The following is a 24096-nucleotide window of genomic DNA, read 5'->3' as shown; positions in this document are numbered from 1 at the left end:
ACCAAACCAGAGCTAGAAGGGAACGTTTTATGATGCAAATCTTATGTTGCTGCCCTACGTAGTTTAAACACTTCAAAGGCTTCCCATTCTTCTCAAGATAAAGACCAAATTTCTTCACATAAATTACACAGCCAAGTGCAGTTTGCCTGCTCTCCAGGCTTGTCTTGCACAAGGCTCACTCTTGCTTTCTGTGCTGAAGTCATGCAGAGTTTGCTACTCTGTATTCCACACTTTCCAGATTTTAGCTCAAGTGCTAAAATCTTCAAATAAGCTTGTCTTATAACCCATACAGGTCAGAGCTCTCTTATGTATTGAATCACTCCTTGGCAGCACTAACCACAGTTGTAATTCTTTGGGTGATTATTTGATGTCTTTTCTCCCATTTCTATATTAGCTGCACAAAGGTAGGGGACTGTGCCTCTTATTTTGTTGTTGGTGTTTTTTTGTTTCTTTTTTACTTCTCTGTATTATGTTTTGTGTTTCCAGGGTACTTCCTGACATACATAAAGTGACCACAGATTTTTTATTAAATGAATTAATATTTCCTAAGGTTTTTTTTGTCTCTAAAAGAAGCTTTTGATTATTTTTAGTAAACTTTCCAAATTTTGGCCAGGCCTTCCTAATTATGAGCTATCTTTTCCTTTGTGTTTGTTCTTGTGTCCTTGAATGTGAGACTTAGTTCTCATTCTGTTTTGTATCATTTGGAATCTCTTCCACATGGAGGGCTCCCATTAACTTCAAAGGAAGCTCTGCACATGGAAAAGATACACAAGAAAAAGTGAAAAAAGTAGAGCCCTGATTTTCATCATGGTTAATGGCCTGGATCTTGTAGAGGTTTAGGTGAGTAAACTCTGAGAATAAACAGCTCACTCTTTTTGTGAATTTTTCAGAAATAGCTGTGCATGTGGCAGACGTAATGCATAAACAGGCAGTTGGACAACTCTTGGATACAATGAGAAGGGAAGAGATTCTTTAGGAATAATTTTGAAAATCAAGATACTGCGGTAGCCTAGCGAGGCACAGAGACCCTTATTATTTGAACATGGGCTAACGTGCTGAAAGTGAGACTTGATGGAAAATGATTTCAGGTGCTTTTAAAGGACAGAATGAATGGAAGAAGATGGAGGAGGCACTTGAAAATAGTCCTTGTGGTTTTGGGCAATCAAGAAAAAAAGTGGGAGGAAGGTTCTTTAGGTTACATAGTGATTTTATGTCATGAAACAAAATTGAAGTTCTTTTTAACTTACAGAATTTTATTTAGGTGGCTACAGTTTAAACTTAGGCCAGTGTTGTTAGTCAGAGGTTGGATTTTATAGAGAAACCAGGAAGTTATTATCTTTTTTGGCAGCTGTTTCTTCCAGTAAAAAGAGGAATTTGATATGAATATTAAGTATTGGTTCCTTATTTTCAATCAGTTTTTATTGCACCCTGTGAATATGTTTTCAGTCAGTTAGATCAGCTCCTTATTTTAAATCATCAAACTTCTTTCACCACAGTGATTTCCCATATAATATTTTAGGAGCATTTTTTTTCATGTCTTGCTTCAGGGTTACTTCACTAATGGATTGTTTGTAATCTGCTTCAGTCTTCCAACATGTTGTGTTCATTACACATTAAAGGGAATCTCAATAAATTGCCTGTTTTAAACAAGCCATAAAGTGATGTCAACATACATTTTTAATGACATGAATATTAAAGACAATATGGAAAATACAGGAAAATTGGAGGAAATTAATATAACTATATCTTGCCACCAGTATTCAATGATAGTTAACATTTTGGTGTATATTTGTCTTTTTTCTATGCAAACATTTAAAAATGTAGCTGAAATAATACCATGCATCATAATAATAGGTACTGATCTAAGGTGCTAATCTAAGTTCTTTACATATATTAACTCAAAGATCCTCACAACTCTATGTGATAGGTAGTATTATTATCCCAATGTTACGTATGAGGAAATTAAGGCAAAGAAAGATTAAAGGACTCACTCTGTGTCACACAGCTAGCAAATATTGGAAGTAGGAGCCAATTCCAAACTGTCTGACTCTAGAATCTTGCCCAAAATTAGAATTTCCTCTCAAAATTTTTTTCTCTCATCACACATTAGGTATTTTTGTTCAGCTTAATTAAACATCATAGGGTTATTTTGTAAACTATTAACCAGTTTCCTGTTAGACAAATAGGTTGTTTCTAATTGCTTGCTTTTAGAAATAATACTGTAGCTAATGTTCTTATATGTGTTATGGGTTAAGGGCTGGGACTCTGAAATCAGAGCACCTGAGAGATTTTATTTTATTTTAGAGCTAAGAGGCTGTACCTTCTTAGTGTGCTATGTAAAGTGGAGAAAATGCAAACTGGTGCCTAAGATCCTGTGAGAAGGGCCTGTTGGTTATGTTCATGGGCTTAACAGTTAAAGGAGCCTGATCACCGTTTTCTCATCTGCAGTGAGGAAAATAATATTACCTCCCTCATGAGGTTATTGTGTGGATTAAAGGAAATAATATGGGTTATGCATTTAGCTTAATGCCTGGCACAGATTAAGTGTTTAAGTAAATGTTAGCTATTGTTATTATCCTTGTATTTCTAGAAAGGGAGTCAAATTGTATTCTTAACTCTGCCTGTTTCAGATCCTTAGGAAACTGTGCTGTGATTCCTTGGAAGGTTAAAGCCATGAAAGCAACATCCAAACATACATACGTCACTTAGCCAATTCATTCATAATAGTGACAAATTGATTTTGTAGAGTCTTGAAAATAAAACAGAAAATGTTCATCAAATATTTTATTATTTTGCATCTTTTCTTAAAATTGAGATTGTTATTATCCAAAGATCCAAAGATCCAAAGTGTATAATCAGTTGCCCACGGTACCATCAAACAGCATGCATCCATCACCATAATTAATATTTTTTCCATTTTTAGAACATTTTCATTAATCCAGAAAAGAAATAAAGACAAAAAAAGGAAACTCAAATCCTCTCATACCAACCACCCCTCCTCCATTATTGGTTCATAGTACTGGTATAGTACACTTGTTACTGTTGATGAAAGAATGTTAAAATACTACTAACTGTAGTATGTAGTTTGCAATAGGTATAATTTTTTTCCTATATGCCTCTCTATTATTAACTTCTAGTTATAGTGTCATATGTCTGCTGTAGTTCATGAGAGAGATTTCTAATATTTGTGCAGTTAATTACGGACATTGTCCACTACAAGATTCACTGTTTTATACATTCCCATCTTTTAACCTCCAGCTTTCCTTCTGGTGACATACATGACTCTGAGCTTACCCTTTCCACCACATTCACACACCATTCAGCACTGTAATCATTCTCACAATGTGCTGCCATCACCTCTGTCCACTTCTAAATGTTTAATTTCACCCTAGTTGAACGTTCTGCTCATCATAAGCAACTGCTCCCCATTCTTTAGCCCCATTCTCTACCCTGGTAACTTATATTCCATGTCTATGAGTTTACATCTTATAATTCGTTCATATCAGTGAGACCCTGCAATAGTTGTCCTTATGTGTTTGTCTTATTTAACTCAATATAGTGCCCTCAGGATTTCTTCATCAACCCATTTTTCTAAGATGGTTTTGTTCACACATCATACATTCCGTCCTAAGTAAACAATCAATGGTTCCCTGTAGAGTCATGTATTTATGTATTCACCACCATCAGCACTATCTATTTAAGGACATCTCCATCTCTTCCACAAAGAAGGTAGAGAGAAAAAAGAAAAAAAAAAAGACAGAGAGAGAAGAAAAAAACAAAAACATGACAGCTAGGAAGTGACAAAAGGAAAGATAGCATTAAACCAAAGTAGTATAAGGAGTCAGACAACATCACCAAAGTCCCATTCCCTTCTCCCATGACCCCCCCCCCCATATGCATTTAGCTTTGGTATATTGCCTTTGTTACTTTAAAGGAAGCATAATACAAAGTTTCTGTTAATTATAGGCTCTAGTTTGCATTGATTGTATTTTTCCCCCAATCCCACCCTATTTTTAACACCTTGCGATGTTGACATTCATTTGTTCTAACTGATGTGAAAACATATTTGTATGTGTTATCATTGAGCACTTTAGGTTTCACTGAGTTATACAGTCCCAGTCTTTATCTTTCCTCTTTCCTACTGGCATCCCACATGCTCCTAATCTTCCTCTTTCAACCATACTCACAGTCATCTTTGTTCAGTGTATTTACATTGCTGTGCTACTATCTCCCAAAATTGTGTTCCAAGCCCCTCACTCCTGTCTTTTCCTTTCTGTCTGCAGTGTTCCCTTTAGTGTTTCATGTAGAGCAGGTATCTTGTTCCCAAACTCTGTCATTGTCTGTTTGTCAGAATATTTTAAGCTCTCCCTCATATTCGAAGGACAGTTTTGCCAGATATAGGATTCTTGGTTGGTAGTTTTTCTCTTTCAGTATCTTAAATATATCACACCACTGCCTTCTTGCCTCCATGGTTTCTGCTGAGAAATCCGCACATAGTCTTACCAAGCTTCCTTTGTATGTGATGGATCACTTTTCTCTTGCTGCTTTCAGGATTCTCTCTTTATCTTTGATGTTTGATAATTGATTATTAAGTGTCTTGGCATAGGCCTATTCAGATCTATTCTGTTTGGGATAAGCTGCGCTTCTTGGATCTATAATTTTATGTCTTTCATAAGAGGTGGGAAGTTTTCATTGATTATTTCCTCTATTATTGCTTCTGCCCCTTTTCCCTTCTCTTCTCCTTCTGGGACACCCATGACATGCACATTCCTGTGTTTCATGTTGTCATTCAATTCCTGGAGACGTTGCTCATGTTTTTCCATTCTTTTCTCTATCTGTTATTTTTTGTGTAGGCTTTCAGGTGCCTTGTTCTCCAGTTCCTGAGTGTTTTCTTCTGCCTCTTGAGATCTGCTGTTGTGTGTCTCCATTGTGTTTTTCATCTCTTGTGTTGTGCCTTTCATTTCCATAGATTCTGCCAGTTGTTTTTTCGAACTTTTGTTTTCTACCTTATGCATGCCCAGTGTTTTCAATATATGCTTTATCTCTTTTGCTGTATCTTCCCTAAACTTTTTGAATTGATTTAGCGTTAGTTGTTTCAATTCCTATATCTCAGTTGAAGTGTAAGTTTGTTCCTTTGACTGGGCCATAACTTTGTTTTTCTTAGTGTAGGTTGTAGTTTTCTGTTGTCTAGGCATCTGGTTTCCTTGGTTACTCCAATCAGGTTTTCCCAGAGTAGAATGGACTCAGTTTCAGAAGGAGGCAATAGTATCAGGTCTCCCTGAGTGTCTGTCTTAGAAGATTGATACACCCTGTGAGGCCTCAAGCTACTATACTTTTCTGCCCAGCAGGTGGCACCTGTCAGCCTGTCACTCCAGACTGGTGTAAGGAGTTGTGGCCCATGGCTGTTTTTCCCCAGGCTCTGGGGTCTGGTTCTGAATGGAAGGTGGGTAGTAGAGCTTGGCACCACCTCCTTCCTCTTAGGGAAGGTACACCCTCTGGGGAGATATCTTTGCATTTGAATAGTCTCTCTGACTCTGCTATCTCCACCCTTGTCTGGGTCAGAGTGCTGGGAACTGAAAATGGCTGAGGCTTTCTCCAGTGATCCAAAAAAGGGACAGAAAGTCCCCCTTCAGGGCCAGTCCGCGGCCACCCTCAGTTTCACCCATCAGCCAGAGATAGCACCTGATCCTCTAGGCTCCCCTCCCTCCTGGTTGGAGCTGGGCTGAGGTATATTCACTTGTTCAGAGAGTGCTGCTCTCTAGAACTGCGAGGCTTTGCAGTTTGGGCTGCCGTTGGGGGGGTGGGTGCTGTTGGCTCTGGTCCACAGTTTTTACTTACCGATGTTATGCTGTGATCGCGGGCATTCCTCCCAATCCAGGTTGGTGTATAACGTGTGGACAGTCACGTTTGTCCCCCAGCAGTTATTCCAGATTATTTTCTAGTTGTTCCTGGTTGTTTATTAGTTGTTCCAGGGGGACTAACTAGCTTACACTCTTCTCTATGCCACCATCTTCTCTATTTTGCATTTTAACTTGATTATTCAGTAAATCCCTGTGTACATCGTTCACATTATTTGTTTGTTTTCACAGCTCCTTTATTCCAATCATAAGATTAATCAGATGTGAGATCTGTTTTTTACATTATCTCAGGGCACTGATAAGACACACAAGGGCATAGTAATGGTAGACCTCATTTGTGATCAGTGCGGGCAGGTACCTGGCCCAGTGCCTGGCCCATCCCAAGCATTCACCAAATGGCTGCTGACTGACTTATTGAGTATCTTAGGTGAGAAAGACCTTGCGAATACTTCCCTGAATTCAATTTATCCCTGCAATTGCAGGCACAAATGCACTCCTTCCCCTGTTAGTGCATGGGCCCTCTTTGGACAGGCTAGCTCCCAAGAGGAATGCAGGAGAGGAAAGGCCCTGGACTACACCTGCCTTGTTTATCCTTCCAGATTTACCAATCTGAGAAGTCACTTTACCCCTCCTGGGGTAGAATAAGCAAGGGAACCATAGGAGTGCCTCTGTACCCATATTCTAATATATTACACCTCAGTAATAAGCTGTCAAAAATTAGAAATGTCCTCAATGTGGATATGAACTCCCTCCTTTGAACTTCCCAGAAATTAAAGTCCAAAAATTACTTTCTCAAAGGAGTTTGCAAAGTCTAAGATACTTATGGAATTAAATTCTAATATCAAAATGAAGTCCTCTCCCAGTTTTTACTCCCAGCCTCAACTAGAGATTTTCTGCTGCTCAGATGGAGTTGGGGTTCCACCAGCAGCTGCAGCCTGAGCTGACCTCCATAATAATGGGTCATTCTTTCTGGGCTTCAGAAGTTGAAATAGGCTCTGGTGTTCCTCACAGCAGAAATTACGCAAAGAATGGGACACAGAAGATAATTCCAGCACTAGTTCCACATCAACCTTACTTAATAAAACAAATGGATTCCCTAGCCTTTAAAACAATTATCTCTGGCAACATTTATGTTCCCAGACCCTTTTGGTAAATGTTGCCACTGATCTTAGCAGACCTTCATTAGTTCTAAATGAAAGAAGGCAGAAGGAGAAAAACATCCAGGTTTTAACCTTACCAGGCTCCCAATCAGTTTTTTCTAGTTGTTTGTGAACCCATAAATTTATTGGGAGAAATCTCTTCTTAAGATGTTAGTTTTGCCACTATGCATCTACCACCAAAGGGGAAAGCCATCTATAAATATAGTCCAGTGATAGATACTTGAAACATTGTTGTCTTATTGCAAAGTGTAGGAATTTGCAGGGGTAACAGCCCTAGTCACTGGGTCTTATTTAAGTTAATATCCTTTTCCCATATTCAATACTTCATAGTATTTACTTTCCTTTTGCCTTTGTGTTTCCCTTTAGCCTAGGCTTCCTGAGAAGACTTTCTCTCCCCTATGTAATTTCTGCAGAGCCAGCTTGAAAACATGTGTTGGGAGTTGACCCTTGAATGTGTAAATAAACCACAGGAGTTAAGGTTAGCTCTCCACATTTCCCTTCTTGCCTTGGCCCAGTGTACAGAATGACACTAGGGATAGTGATCTTACCCTTCCTACCTAGGCCTGGCCCTGGTAAATTACAATTAGAATCTCAATAGTGCCCTGTGGTAATATGGACCTCAACTGTGTTATGGTTGAAAAATAGTAAATTTTGTTCCATCTCCTGAGGTCTAACAGGCCTGTATGTGGAAAATTCCTTTTCCCTATAGCTTAAACTTTGCATCAGGCACCCCTGCTTAGAAAATGGTTGGCCTGCCAAATTCGAGGATGAGCAACCTGTACGCTGAGGGTGCCTGTGTTTGCAATGGTAGGTCCCTCCCAAACAGCTGGGTGACTGGCCTGATCTGTACCTTTGCCTGGGCTCCCAGCATTGTGTGAAGTTCTACCTTTATACTAATAGCCACTCACCTATGCGTAACGCCCATGGAAAAGCTTTTGTAATTTATGAAGGTCAAAATACCAAATGACCTATGGTTTACAACCTTCATTCAGTCTGCAACAGTTAAAAGCCAGCTGCACAGCTGAAAAAAACCTTGCATGGTCCACCATAAGCAAGGCCAAGGTCAAAACTCCCTGCTTACAAATAATGTTGAAGGCCCAGAGCCTTGGCCACATCAGAACTTTTCCACATGTATTTTTTTCTCCCCACAGTTTTATTCCTTGTCTGTGTATTAATTTTATGACCCAGTGTACTGGCCAGATGTTGGTGTCTGAACTTACCCCTAATATATAGGCTTTGCCAGCCCTGACAAGGCCTGCCTTCTTATTAGCAAGAAGAAAACTAACTGGAACAGTTAATCTGTAAGGTAGGCTGGGTGCCAAGAAAAGGGGCTGGGCTATTCCTGCCTCATTTCTTCTGAAACAGGGGTGGAGGGAGGGAGGATGTAGAAGAAGCCTGGAGTGTTAGCAAATGGAGTTTCTTCCCAGTAGAGGAAGCAGAGGCATGAGGAAGCAGAGTTCTCTCCTAATAGACTCCTTCCAGTCTCCCCATTGCTGATCTTACAGTTGCTTTCAAAGTTTCTGTATTTGGCAAAAGAAACTTGGATGATATTTATGGCAGTAAATTTTAAAAAACAGTTTGTCACCAGCCTTACAAATAAGAACATGCCCTTTCAGCTCTCGAGGTCCTTTCTATCATGTAATTATGGGCTTGCTAGCTCTTGTTTACTTGGGTACTCAAAACAGAATTTGATATTCAAACACTAAAAGGCTGTAAATGGTTATTATACTGAATGCTGATGGATGTGTTTTGGTTATTTTAAATTTGAATATACAATTAACATTTTATATTATTTAGTTCTCTCTTAGGGGACTCTAAAACCAATCCCATTCCTCTTGACATTCTTTTTGAATTTTATATATTTATAGTCTTTGTCTTCTCTTTCTCACTTAATTTTGTTAGTGTTTTTTAAATTATTAATTTACTGTTAGCATTTTAACCTTTTGTCTTCTGATCATGTTTCCTGAATGTCTGTTTTTTTTTTTTTCCTTTTCAATTCTCTGTTTTACGTTGATTTCATGGTTTCTGTCTCACACAATGTTTTAGTGAAAAATTGCATTAGGAATTTTTTCTCTCATTTCTTGTGTTGAACTGATTGTCACTGGGAGAAAAATCCGTTTGTGGTGGATATGCTTTATCTGCTGTAAAAGGAAGGGCTGGTATTGGATCAGAGGTTCTTAAACTTTTTTTTTTTAATTGTGGAAACATATGTATAACAAAATTCTCCATCTCAATCCCTCCCAAGTATACAATTCAGTGAGATAAACCCATTTACAATGTCCTGCTACCCTCACTACCATCTGTTACCAGACTTTCACATCACCCCAAACAGAAACACTGTACCTATTATGCATTACCTCCCCATTCTCTCCCAAAGCCCCTACCCCCATACGCTGTACTCTACTTTCTGTCTCTATGGATTTGCATATTCTAGTTATTTCATATAAGTGGAATCATACAATATCTGTCTCTTTGTGTCTGACTTATTTCATTCAACATGATGTTGAGTGTTATATCATGTACCAGAATTTTTATTTTATTTTATTTTGCGACTGAATACTATCCCACTGTATGTATAGACAACATTTTGTTTATCCATTCATCTGCTAATGGGCAATTGGTTTGCTATCGCCTTTTGGCTATTGTGAATAATGCTGCTATAATGCTGGTGTACAAATATGTGTCTGAGTCTGCTTTCAGTTCTTTTAGGTATATACCTAGAAATGGGATTGCCAGATCTTATGGTAATTCTATGTTTAACTCTCTGAGGAACTGCCAAACTGTTTCCCATAGTGGCTGTACCATTTTATAGTCCCACCAATAATAAGGTGCCTATTGCTCTGCATCCTTGCCAACACTTATTATTATTATTATTTTTAATAATACCCCTTCTATTGGGTGTCAGGTCGTATGTTGTGGTTTTGATTTGCATTTTCCTAATGGCTAATGATAATCAGTGTCTTTTTATGTACTTATTGGTCATTTTGTATATCTTCTTTGGAGAAATGTCTGTTCAAGTCCTTTGTCCATTTTTTATTTGGGTTGTTTGGGTTTTGTTTTTCGAGTTGTAGGAATTCTGTACATATTTTGGGTATTATACCTTTATCAGATGTATGGTTTCCAGATATTTTCTCTCATTCTGTAAATTGTCTTTGACTCTCTTGATGATGTCCTTTGATGCAGAAAAGTTTTTAATTTTGTTGAAGTCCAGTTTATCTGTTTTTTTCCTTTGCTGCTTATGCTTTTGGCATATAATCTAAAAATCCATTTTCCAATACAAGATCCTGAAGGTATTACCCGATGTTTTCTTCTCAGAGTTTTATAGTTTAGCTCTTATATTTAGGTCTGTAATCCATTTTGAGTTAATGTTTGTATATAGTATGATGTAGGGATTCACTTTCATTCTTTTGCATGTGGACGTCCAGTTTTCCCAGCGCCGTTTGTTGAAGAGACTATTTTTTCCTCGTTCAGTGGATGTGGCACTGTTGGCAAAATCAATTTTCCATAGATGTGCTGTTTTATTTCTGTACGACTGTATTATTCCATACTATTTTATTTTATTGGTCTGTATGTCTGTACTTGAGCCAGTACAATGTTGTTTTGATAGCTGTAGCTTTCTAATAAGTTTTGAAATTGGGAAGTGTGAGTCCTCCAACTTTGTTTTTTTCAAGCTGTTTTTGGCTATTCAGGGCCCCATGCCCTTCCATATGGATTTGATGATTAGCTTTTCTATTTGTGTGAAGAATGCTGTTGGAATTTCTTAAGCTTTTTATCATAGCCACTTGCTTGCTAACAACATTCAGTGCTGAACATACTTCCAGGGTACCTATGGAGGGCTCTGGGCCATGTTCAGTCACAGCACTGTAGCTGTAATGCTATTCTTTTCCTTTTTTTTTTTTTTTAAATCTGCATTTTATTAAGATATATTCACATACCACACAGTCATACAAAACAAATCGTACATTCGATTGTTCACAGTACCATTGCATAGTTGTACATTCAACACCTAAATCAATCCCTGACACCTTCATTAGCACACGCACAAAAATAACAAGAATAATAATTAAAGTGAAAAAGAGCAATTGAAGTAAAAAAGAACACTGGGTACCTTTGTCTGTTTGTTTGTTTGTTTCCTTCCCCTATTTTTCTACTCATCCATCCATAAACCAGGCAAAGGGGAGTGTGGTCCTTATGGCTTTCCCAATCCCATTGTCACCCCTCATAAGCTACATTTTTATACAATTGTCTTTGAGATTCATGGGTTCTGGGTTGTAGTTTGATAGGTTCAGCTATCTACCACCAGCTACCCCAATTCTTTACAACCTAAAAAGGGTTGTCTAAATTGTGCTTAAGAGTGCCCACCAGAGTGACCTCTCGGCTCCTTTTGGAATCTCTCTGTCACTGAAGCTTATTTCATTTCCTTTCACATCCCCCTTTTGGTCAAGAAGATGTTCTCCATCCCACAATGCTAGGGTCTACATTCCTCCCTGGGAGTCATTTTCCACGTTCCCAGGGAGATTCACTCCCCTGGGTGTCTGATCCCATGTTGGGGGGAGGGCAGTGATTTCACCTTTCAAGTTGGCTTAGCTAGAGAGAGAGGGCCACATCTGAGCAACAAAGAGGCATTTGAGAGGAGGCTCTTAGGCACAATTATAGGGAGGCCTAGCCTCTCCTTTGCAGCAACAGTCTTCCCAAGGGTAAAACCTGTGGTAGAGGGCTCAACCCATCAAACCACCAGCCCCCTATGTCTGTGGTCATGTTAGCAACCATTGAGGTGGGGTAGGCCAATACTCCTGCATTCTCCACAGGCTCCTCAAGGGGGCTCTACATATTTTTTTCCTTTTTTTTTTTTTTTTAAATCAACTGTATGAAAAATAAAAAAATAAAAAAATAATTAAACAAAAAACATACAATAAAAGAACATTTCAAAGAGACCATAACAAGGGAGTAAGAAAAAGGCAAATAACCTAAGATAAGATAACTGCTTTACTTCCAACATGTTCCTACTCTACCCCAAGAAAGTTACCTAATATAGCAACATTTCTGTGAACTAGTTCCTACTATACCCATCAGAAATTAACAGACCATAGTCATTCCTGGGCATCCCCAGAACGTTAAATAGCTTATCTGTTCTTCTTGGATTATTGTTCCCCCTTCCTTAATTGCTCTCTATTGCTAGTTCCCCTACATTCTACATTATAAACCATTTGTTTTACATTTTTCAAAGCTCACATTAGTGGTAGCATATAATATTTCTCTTTTTGTGCCTGGCTTATTTTGCTCAGCATTATGTCTTCAAGGTTCATCCATGTTGTCATATGTTTCACAAGATTGTTCCTTCTTACTGCCGTGTCGTATTCCATCGTGTGTATATACCACATTTTATTTATCCACTCATCTGTTGAAGGACATTTGGGTTGTTTCCATCTCTTGGCAATTGTGAATAATGCTGCTATGAACATTGGCGTGCAGATATCTGTTCGTGTCACTGCTTTCCGATCTTCCGGGTATATACCGAGAAGTGCAATTGCTGGATCGAACAATAACTCTGTATCTAGTTTTCTAAGGAACTGCCAGACTGACTTCCAGAGTGGCTGAACCATTATTCAGTCCCACCAACAATGAATAAGAGTTCCAATTTCTCCACATCCCCTCCAGCATTTGTAGTTTCCTGTTTGTTTAATGCCAACCATTATAATGGTGTGAGATGGTATCTCATTGTGGTCTTAATTTGCATCTCTTTAATAGCTAGTGAAGCTGAACATTTTTTCATGTGTTCCTTGTCCATTTGTATTTCCTCTTCAGAGAACTGTCTTTTCATATCTTTTGCCCATTTTATAATTGGGCTGTCTGTACTATTGTCATTGAGTTGTAGGATTTCTTTATATATGCAAGATATCAGTCTTTTGTCAGATACATGGTTTCCAAAAATTTTTTCCCATTGAGTTGGCTGCCTCTTTACCTTTTTGAGAAATTCCTCTGAGGTACAGAAACTTCTAAGCTTAAGGAGTTCCCATGTGTCTATTTTTTCTTTTGTTGCTTGTGCTTTGGGTGTTAAGTCTAGGAAGTGTCCACCTAATACAAGGTCTTGAAGATGTTTTCCTACATTATCTTCTAGGAGTTTTATGGTACTTTCTTTTATATTGAGATCTTTGGTCCATTTTGAATTAATTTTTGTGTAGGGTGTAAGGAAGGGGTCCTCTTTCACTCTTTTGGATATGGATATCCAACTCTCCCAGCCCCATTTGTTGAAAAGTCCATTATGACCCAGTTCAGTGACTTTGGGGGCCTTATCAAAGATCAGTTGGCCATAGATCTGGGGGTCTATCTCCGAATTCTCAATTCGATTCCATTGATCTATATGTCTGTCTTTGTGCCAGTACCATTCTGTTTTGACAACTGTGGCTTTATAATAAGCTTCAAAATCAGGGAGTGTAAGTCCTCCCACTTGGTTTTTCTTTTTTAGAGTGTCTTTAGCAATTCGAGGCATCTTCCCTTTCCAAAAAAATTTGATAACTAGCTTTTCCAATTCTGCAAAGTAGGTTGTTGGAATTTTGATTGGGATTGCATTGAATATGTAGATGAGTTTGGGTAGAATTGACATCTTAATGACATTTAGTCTTCCTATCCATGAACATGGAATATTTTTCCATCTTTTAAGGTCCCCTTCTATTTCTTTTAGTAAAGTTATATAGTTTTCTTTGTATAGGTCTTTTACATCTTTGGTTTAGTTTATGCCTAGGTACTTGATTTTTTTAGTTGCTATTGAAAATGGTATCTTTTTCTTGCGTGTCTCTTCAGTTTGTTCATTTCTAGCATATAGAAATATTACTGACATATGTGCATTAATCTTGTATCCCACTACTTTGCTAAATTTGTTTATTAGCTCTAGTAGCTGTATCGTCGATTTCTCAGGGTTTTCCAGATATAAGATCATATCATCTGCAAACAATGACAGTTTTACTTCTTCTTTTCCAATTTGGATGCCTTTTATTTCTTTGTCTTGCCGGATTGCCCTGGCTAGCACTTCCAGCACAATGTTGAATAACAGTGGTGACAGCGGGCATCCTTGTCTTGTTCCTGATCTTAGAGGGAAGGCTTTCAGTCTCTCACCATTGAGTACTATACTGGCTGTGGGTTTTTCATATATGCTCTTTATCATGTTGAGGAAGTTTCCTTCAATTCCTACCTTTTGAAGTGTTTTTTTTTTTTTATTTTGTTATGTTGAACTATCCTTGCATGCCTGGAATGAACCCCACTTGGTCATGGTGTATGATTTTTTTAATGTGTCTTTGGATTCGATTTGCAAGTATTTTGTTGAGGATTTTTGCATCTATATTCATTAGGGAGATTGGCCAGTAGTTTTCCTTTTTTGTAGCATCTTTGCCTGGTTTTGGTATTAGATTGATGTTAGCTTCATAAAATGAGTTAGGTAGTGTTCCTTTTTCTTCAATGTTTTGAAAGAGTTTAAGTAAGATTGGTGTCAGTTCTTTCTGGAAAGTTTGGTAGATTTCTCCTGTTAAGCCATCTGGCCCTGGGCATTTATTTGTGGGAAGCTTTTTGATGACTGATTGGATGTCTTTGCTTGTGATGGGTTGGTTAAGGTCTTCTATGTCTTCTCTGGTCAGTCTAGGTTGTTCATATGTTTCCAGGCAATTGTCCATTTCCTCTACATTATCCAGTTTGTTGCCATACAGTTGTTCATAGTATCCTCTTATAATTTTTTTAAATTTCTTTGGGATCTGCAGTTATGTCACCTTTTTCATTCATTATTTTGTTTATGTGGGTCTTCTCTCCTTTTGATTTTGTCAGTCTAGCTAGGGGCTTGTCAATCTTGTTGGTCTTCTCAAAGAACCAACTTTTGGTGATATTTATCCTCTCTATTGTTTTTTTGTTCTCTATGTCATTTATTTCTGCTTTAATCCTTGTTATTTCTTTTCTTCTACTTGGTTTAGGATTAGTTTGCTGTTCATTTTCTAGCTTCTTCAGTTGATCCGTTAGTTCTTTGATTTTGGCTCTTTCTTCCTTTTTAATATATGCATTTAGTGCTATAAATTTCCCCCTCAGTACTGCTTTTGCAGCATCCCATAGGTTTTGGTATGTTGTGTTCTCATTTTCATTCATCTCTCTATATTTAGCAATTTCTCTTGCTATTTCTTCTTTAACCCACTGATTGTTTAGGAGTGTGTTGTTTAACCTCCAGGTATTTGTGAATTTTCTAAGTCTCTGATGGTTATTGACTTCTAATTGTATTCCATTGTGGTCAGAGAATGTGCTTTGAATAATTTCAATCTTTTTAAATTTATTGAGCCTTGTTTTATGTGCCAGCATATGATCTATTCTGGAGAAAGTTCCGTGAGCATTAGAGAAGTATGTGTATCCTGGTGATTTGGGATGTAATGTTCTATATATGTCTGTTAAATCTAATTCATTTATCAGATTGTTTAGGTTTTCAATTTCCTTGTTGGTCTTCTGTCTGGTTGATCTATCTATAGGAGAGGGTGATGTGTTGAAGTCTCCCACAGTTACTGTGGAAGCATCAATTGCTTCCTTTAGTTTTGCCAGTGTTTCTCTCATGTATTTTGTGGCACCTTGATTGGGTGCATAAACATTTATGATTGTTATTTCTTCTTTTTGAATTGCCCCTTTTATTGGTATGTAGTGGCCTTCTTTGTCTCTCAAAACATCCCTGCATTTGAAGTCTATTTTATCTGAGATTAATATTGCTACACCTGCTTTCTTTTGGCTGTAGCTTGCATGAAATATTTTTTCCCATCCTTTCATTTTCAATTTCTTTGTGTCCCTGTGTCTAAGGTGAGTCTCTTGTATGCAACATATTGATGGTTCATTTTTTTTTAATCCATTCTGTGAATCTATATCTTTTAATTAGGGAGTTTAATCCATTTACATTCAACGTTATAACCGTGAAGGCATTTCTTGAATCAGCCATCTTATCCTTTGGTTTATGTTTGTCATATGTATTTTTCCCCTCTCTCTATTAATATCCTTTAATGTACCCATACCGAATCTCTTTAGTACTGAACTTTTCTCCGAGTCTCTCTCCTTTCTTTGTTTCACTGTCTATAGGGCTCCCTTTAGCATCTCCAATAGGGCAGGTCTCTTGTTAGCAAATTCTCTCAGCTTTTGTTTGTCTGTGAAAAATTTAAGCTCCCCCTCAAATTTGAAAGAGAGCTTTGCTGAATAAAGTATTATTGGTTGGAAATTTTTCTCACTCAGAATTTTAAATATATTGTGCCACTGCCTTCTTGCCTCCATGGTGGCTGCTGAGTAGTCACTACCTAGTCTTATGCTGTTTCCTTTGTATGTGGTGAATTGCTTTTCTCTTGCTGCTTTCAGAACTTGCTCCTTCTCTTCTGTGTTTGACAGTGTGATCAGAATATGTCTCGGAGTGGGTTTATTTGGATTTATTCTATTTGGAGTTCACTGGACATTTATGATTTGTGTATTTATGTTGTTTAGAAGATTTGGGAAGTTTTCCCCAACAATTTCTTTGAATACTCTTCCTAGACCTTTACCCTTTTCTTCCCCTTCTGGAACACCAATGAGTCTTATATTTGGACGTTTTATATTGTCTATCATATCCCTGAGATCCGTTTTGATTTTTTTTATTTTTTTCCCCATTCTTTCTTTTGTGGTTTCATTTTCCATTCTGTCATCTTCCAGGTCACTGATTTGTTGTTCATCTTCCTCTAGTCTTGTACTATGAGTATCCAGAATCTTTTTTAATTTGGTCAACAGTTTATTTAATTTCCATAAGATCATCTATTTTTTTATTTAGTCTTGCAGTGTCTTCTTTATGCTCTTCTAGGGTCTTCCTTTGTATCCCATACTATGGTCTCATTGTTCATCTTTAGTTCTTTGGTTAGTTGCTCTAGGTGCTGTGTCTCTTCTGATCTTTTGATTTGGGTGCTTGGGCTTGGGCTATCCATATCGTCTGTTTTTTTCATATGCTTTATAATTTTATGTTGTTTTTGGCCTCTTGGCATTTGCTTAACTTGATAGGATTCTTTTAGGATTTGTAGACCAATTGAAGTCCTTATCTCTAATTTATCAGATCTACAGCTTCATGGAGTACACTTTCTCTAACTAATCAGCAGGTGGCATCCACGAGCCATCTGTTCTCCACAAGCCAGTTCTCCCCTACTTTGCCTTTGTGGTGAGTGGGGGAGTGAATCTTGTGGGATCCAATGGGTGTACCAAGCTTGCTTGTGTAGTTGGTGTTGCCCGCCCTGTATATGGGGCATGTGTCTGGGCGGTCAGGGAGGGGGGGTGGCTCTAACAATCAAATCTCCCTGGTGATCCTGGAGTTTTAAAGCTGCTGCAATAGTCTAATCCTTCAGTTCAGTCCTGCCACAGTTTGTCTCTGCCGCTGACCCACAAGTCCTTGGTATTGGCATATGGCTCCTGAGACTTGCGAGTGGGTCCCTCTTCCAGGCCATGCACCCCCTGGTCCTCTGTTGAGGGATGACTGTGCTATGTCACAGGTGAGTGTCGTCCCCCAGGGCAGTTCTGGGCTGCTGGGCTGTGTAGGGAGGCTCCCAGTCTGCTGAAATGATGGCTGAATGGGGCTTTGTTAATTCACACTGCTCCACCTACCCAACTCTGGGACAACCAGCTGAGGGTGCAGGGAAGGCTAATGTCCATGCCCAGTTTTGTGGTGTGTGCCTGTTATTTGAAGCACTTCCGTCACACTGGGTTGTCTGGGGCAGCTCTGGGCTATGGGGCTGGCGATGGGCAGGAGTGTTTCCTGTCCACCAGGATGATGGCTGTGAGCGGACACCCCCTTTTTCTTGGGAAGTTGTGGTGTTTAGTGAATTTTCTCAGCCACTGGATTATTGCCTTTTGTCTCAGAGCTCTCTTAGTTCTGCTCTTGTCTTGACCTGCCCAAATTGCAAGTCTTTGAGGCTTTCTGTATTGGGCTTCTTAGAGTAATTGTTTTAGAAAAAGAAAAAAAGATTAAAAAAAAAAAAAAAGGGGGCCCTCCTCACAGATCTAATGGGTTATTGAAATGCTAAGAGACAAAGCAATTAGGACCATTAAGGAAAGGTCCACAGGGCAGAGAGATCAGTTTTTCTTCAGGATTTGCATATGAGCCTCAGGGCCTGAGCTCTGCCCTTCCCCTTTCTATGTTCACCAGAACTCCAAAAATCCTCCGCTTTTATTTTGGAGTTTTTCTTGCTGTTTTTTGCTATGCCTGTCTCCTCTCTCCTGGGCTGGCTGCTCTCAGATTCTCTGGTGTCTGGTCTCAGTCTATCTACGGTTGGAGTTTGGATTAGTAGAATGAGTTTCCGATAATAGCTGCCACTGCAGTTCTCCCTTCTCCTTCCCAGCGCTGATGGCCCCTCCTCTCACGGGACCGAGCCTGGCAGGGAGGGGCGCGGGTCCCCTGGCCGCAAAAACTTACAGATTTCGCTGATCTCAGCAGTTCGACGTGTTCATGAGTGTTGTATTAAGTATGCCCAAAGTCAAATTGCTCTGTGGTCTCCAGTCCACGCAGTTCCTGGCTTTCTACCTACTTTCCTGGAGGAGTAACTAAAACATACAGCTCACCAATCTGCCATCTTGCCCCACCTCCTCTTCTTTTTCTTTCTAAATGAGAAAGCATATTGGAATGCAAGTAATTGTAATGACATAGGGATAATCTTGAATCTATTCTAGTGATTTTTATGTCAATCCTTTGCAAATTTCGTTTTAACTATCAATAACTCATAATTTCTGAATAGTGCAATTGAATATATCCAATGACCTAAATGATGTTTAATAAATATCCTTTTCAGCCATAACACTGAATGCTTCCAGAAATAGTAGTGTATCTTTGAGTGATGAATCCATTGTTGCCAGTAAAGTGCCAGTAAGATTGCCAGAGCATCTATTGCTTCACATCATGTTCAACTCCAAAGTTCCATTCTTGCCTTCTCTCACGTAGTATCTAGATTTTTTTTTTTCACCTTATTGGGCTCTCTGGTCCCTTTATCTTCTCATTTTCTGTTTCTCTTTAGCCTCATCCTAACCTCATTTCTCTGTCTGACCTATATTGAATGGGTGATCACCTGAATTACTCACATGCCTTAAACCTTCCACATCGTCATACTTATATACTTAGATCACTTAGATTCAGAAATTCAGAACCTTGGATCCAATCTCATTTGTCTTCTCCTTTTCTACATCACGTCTGCAGAGTGTTTCTGGAGAAGATAACATAATGCTAATTGTGCCCCTTCATTTATGATCTTCATTCTCAGCATCCAGTCATTTTTTACTAAATCTAGTTATGCTCTCTGTATCATTCAATGACTGATTGTCCCAGTGCTTCATTACTATCCTCAAGCCTTCTTTCCAACTTCTCATCCTCACTCACCTGAACATAATTTAGACGTTCTTTAATCAAGAGAAATCACAAGATCAACTGTACCGTTTATAAACGTTCTATCCATTCACTCACAAGTATCTACCTCTTCTGTCACCCCCCTAGCTTCCCCCAGGCTCATGAGATGAAGTGCCTCCACTCTTGTTCAAGGCCAACCCCTCCCCTGTGTTCTTCATCTCAGCCACTCCCATCTTCTTTGTCCTTGTGTCTCCTTTCCTATATCTCTCTTACTTTTTACTAATTATTTCTCCTCAGACAATAAATACATTCAATTCCTGTCCACTATAAATAAAAATAACTTCCTTCGGTCCTGTGCCCTAGTTTGGGTTTTACTCTGCCTTTTATCTTGCTCTGGAAAGAGCTGTCTTCAGTTATTCTCTCTGTTTTATACTTCCCATTCATTTTTCAACCTAGTGAACTCTTGACTTCTCATCCTACCTCCACAATGAAACTGCTGTAGCTAAAGACACTGTGACATTTGCATTTCACTTTCTGTCCCTTTCTGTTCTAAAATTTGAGATGCCTAACCACACACGCCTTGAAATTCACCTAACCTTTTGACTTTCATGATGTTATTGCTCATATTTCTCTAATGTTCCTTTTCAGACTCTTCTGTGATCATCCATCTCTTGACTGTTAGTAATTCCCCAGGATTCTGCCTGAAGCTATTGCTATTCTCACTCAGAATTTTAACTACCATCTATAAAAACAGATGACTTGTGTTGAGGATTGAATCATGTCTCCCACAAAAGCATGTTCATGTCCCAACCCCTGGCCCTGTGGGTGTGAACCTATTTATAAATAGGACCTTCACCCAAACTGAATGAGGGTGGGCCTTAATCCAACATGGCTGAAGTTCTTATAAGCAAAGGAAATTGGACACGGAGAGATAGAATCCACACAGAGGAGCCAGAAGCTGGAAATCAACAGAACCTGAAAGAGAAAAGGAGAAATGCCACCATGTGCATTGCCATCTGATGGAAAAGCCAAGGACCATGGATCTCTGGCTGCCAGCCCCAGAATACCAAAGTCTTCAGGGAGAAAGCATTGTCTTACTGACACCTTGATTTTGGACTTCTGCCTTCAATACCATGAGTCAATAGATTCTGGTTGTTTAATCAAACCCGTTGCATGGTATTTGTTTTAGCAGCTAGGCAACTAAATCACCTTGCGAGTCTGTAGCTCCAGACTTAACCTCTCCCTTTTGCTTCAGAGGTTAAGTCACCTTCCACTTGTATTTCCAACAGGTACCTCAAATTGAACATAACCTTGGCTGAATTCATCATCAGTTCCCCCACTTTCTACAACTTGATCTTCTTCCTCTTCTGAGTTGTAGTCCCAAGATTTTCAGATTCATTCTAGAACACTATTGTTCAGAAGAAATATTATGGAAGCCACATACATAATTTAAAGCTTTCTAGTAGCCACATTAAACAAAAGGAAACAGGTGTAATTTACTTTAATAATAGATTTTTATTTACCCAGTATATCTAATATATTATCACTTCAGCATGTAATTTAAAAATATTTTAATACATAGTTTTCAGTCTCTCTTTTTTTTGTACTAACTTTTAAAAATCTGATGTCTATTTCACAATTACAATACATTTTGATTCAGATAGTCTCATTTCAAGGGCTCAGTATCCACATGTGGCTAGTGGCTATTGTACAACAAAGTTCTAAAGTCTTTCCCTTCACTAATTCCCCTCTCCTGTTGATTTTATATCCTAGGTGTTTCTCCAGAAGATTCTTTTCTATCCAGCCCCACCATACCATGGCTTTAGTTCACATCCTGGTCACTTCTCACTTGGACTATTGTAATAGCTGATAACCTATTGGAATGCAGGAGGGTATTTCAGAACAGCTATGCATTTGTATTTTTATCTAGAAAAATAGGGAAAAAATTGAGCTTTATTAGTATTTATTATACATATTGATACCAGCAACCTTGTTCTCTATCTCAGAAAGGGCAATAATAAAGTGATAAATGTAGCAAATAAAATATATTTTCCCCACAAAATTTTTAAAAAATATTCAAAATATTTATTTTATCTTAATGGTGTATATTTAAATTTCTATTATGTGTATTTCTATGTAATGTACACATTTTATTAATACAGTGGTCATGTATATAATTAAAAAGTAAGTGCACATTTATTAGGAATGTGTACTTGAAATTAATTTTTTGTACTGGTAAGGGAGTGAGGCCACTAAAATTTGGAGTTTCACTACAAGTTCAAGTACACTGGATCCATTCTGACTTTACCCCACCTGTCTCTCCAGCATCAACTTCTTCATCCTTACCTCATACTTTCTGCACCAAGTGGCTTTTTCATATTTTGCTCTTATTTATCCTTCTTTCTGGAAAACAAATAAACAAACTACTTAGTAGTCTGATAATTCTATTCCTCTTTAATGGTCTTCCAAAGTACTATCTCCTCAAGCATAGTCTAGTACAGCTTCTTAAATTGTGCCGAGTGCCACTTCTCTTGCCTGTCATACATCTCTTACTACACTGTTATGTTGAAATAATCTGTTTGTTGGTTTACTTTCCCTACTACAGTACAAAATCCTTGAGGGCAGGGATGGTGGCATCCTCATGCGTTTTTCTCTTGACTTAACGATAGATTCTTAATAAATGTTTGTTGAACTAAATTAACGGGTCTCCTTGATGGAGCCAACCTATTCTACCAGAGGATGAAATAGTGATCTACTTATTGCAATTTGTGGGGTATCTGGAAGACTTCCTTTCTACACAGAGATACCAAGTAAAATGAAATGATCAGTATATTTTCTTTGAATAGTAGGATTAATATACTATTATATGAAATATGAAATAATTTAATCTGTTCCTTCTTGCCAACAATTAAGTAACATCATTTGCTCTAAGGAAAATGGAGTTTTGATTGTATGTATACATGCAATGATTTTCAACCTCTAGAATGTGTAAGAATAACCTTGGGAATGTGTTAAGATGTAGATTCCTGGGCTCATGTCTATAAATTCTGATTCATTTAGACTGGGAGATGGTGCAGGGATCTGTATTTTAGAAAGCATCCCGATGATTGTGATACAGCTGGTAAAACCATGCTTTGAGAAACTCTGAAGTAGAGGTAAGAGGAAGGGATAATTACAACAGTGGATAGAACTGCCTTAGTCTGGACCTGAGTGGAGTCTGTACAGTGGTCTATAAAAGTCATAGAGCATTAAAGGAGAATGGACATCTGGGGGATGTGGAGATGAGGATTTGAGGGGTGACAGGGACTGGGAGTGTGGAGAGAGGCTTGGAAGATCAGTAATGGTAACCTTGGCTTATTTCACAATTTTCTCTAGATTTGCCTTCCTTCTTCCACTAGAAAATTTGGTGGCAATATAAAAATGAAATATATAGAATATATTTTAGAATATATAGAATAGATATTGAATGATTTAGATGTAGGATGATTTTTGTCATTGAGGATGTCATATAGTTCCATACCTTTCCAGTTCTATGATAGCAAAAATTATACCTGTAAAATAGATGGTAAACTATGTTATATGGAAAACAGAATTTATTTTAATACAGGAGTGAGGAAAAAAACACATTTTACTTATATGTTACTTACAAATTTCTGTCAAATCGCTAATCCAACTCTATAATGTTTTAAAATTTATAAGTTGTTTAAAGATTTTATGAAGATGCTACATATTTTGTAGCATGGCAAATAAAAACCAGAAGTAGATGGATAAATCAAGGCCACTTAAAAACTCTGAACTTTTAATTTTAGTTTATTGTTTCAGCTTTCTCCCTTATCCAGCCCACTTCAGAGCTGTTAACAAGGAACTGATTGGTTGGCTTGAGTTTCTTTTCATCACTTACTGGCCAGTCTCTGGTGGAAATCCTATGAAATGCAAAACAGGCAAACAAATGGGCCAGTAGGCTGGAAGTGGGCAAGAGGCAGTGGGCATGGAGAATCTGTTGTTCTTGCTCCGGTCAGCTAAATAAATATACTTTAAATGTAGCAGCAGTGCCATAAATAGGCCTCGCACAAACCTATCCTTCTGCATCATTTCGTTGCTGTCTGCTTTAGTCACTCTGATTTTGTCATCCATTTAAGTCTATAATTTTGATTTCATCTATGACAGGAGAGACTCTCCTCTGGTCATCTGCACTTTTGAAAGATAAATTATTTTGAATAGCTTAGTAGAGGTTAAGCTTTGGGGAAACAGTGCTGTTCTTATTGCAATTTGTATCTTGTCACTTAGTCTGAGACTTGTGCTCTCAATTGGTTTCTGTGAAATGAAATGTCTCTGTCAATTTCTGCTCTTTTGTAGGTGATACGCAAGGGGTGGCTAACCATCAGCAACATTGGCATCATGAAAGGAGGCTCTAAGGGATACTGGTTTGTCCTTACTGCTGAAAGCCTGTCTTGGTATAAAGATGATGAGGTAAGCCACAGAGTGTGACAAAAGTTTTCTTATGAAAATGTTTATAATGTTTAATTAACTGCTATTATTGTGATATACAAATTTGAGACATCAGTGGTTCTCTTTCAATAAGATATTGCTTGGGGTATTCATTTGAAGAGGCACTATTTTTTCCTCATAGATATTTAATTTTACAACATTCCCCTCACTTTTCCTTTCTTGTCTGTTTCTTTTGTGTGGTCATAATGCTTGTTTACTTGAAGAAATGAAGCTAGGAAATGGC

The 24096-nt window shown here is 38.2% G+C and overlaps 1 protein-coding gene across 10 annotated transcripts in view; it reads left to right on the top strand.

The window, feature by feature from the left end:
* DNM3 (dynamin 3) overlaps nt 1-24096 on the top strand; it is a 615582-nt gene that overhangs the window by 312382 nt on the left and 279104 nt on the right. For all 10 annotated transcript variants that reach the window (XM_037825339.1, XM_037825338.1, XM_037825336.1 and 7 more), the window contains one exon: nt 23721-23834. In XM_037825339.1, coding sequence (XP_037681267.1) covers nt 23721-23834 — 114 coding nt within the window. The remainder of the gene's footprint in view (nt 1-23720; nt 23835-24096) is intronic.

The sequence above is a fragment of the Choloepus didactylus genome, chromosome 2, assembly GCF_015220235.1.
Source record: "Choloepus didactylus isolate mChoDid1 chromosome 2, mChoDid1.pri, whole genome shotgun sequence".
Lineage (NCBI taxonomy): Eukaryota > Metazoa > Chordata > Mammalia > Pilosa > Megalonychidae > Choloepus > Choloepus didactylus.
The sequence above is the reverse complement of the archived record's forward strand: the minus strand, read 5'-3'. Positions and strand labels throughout refer to the sequence as shown.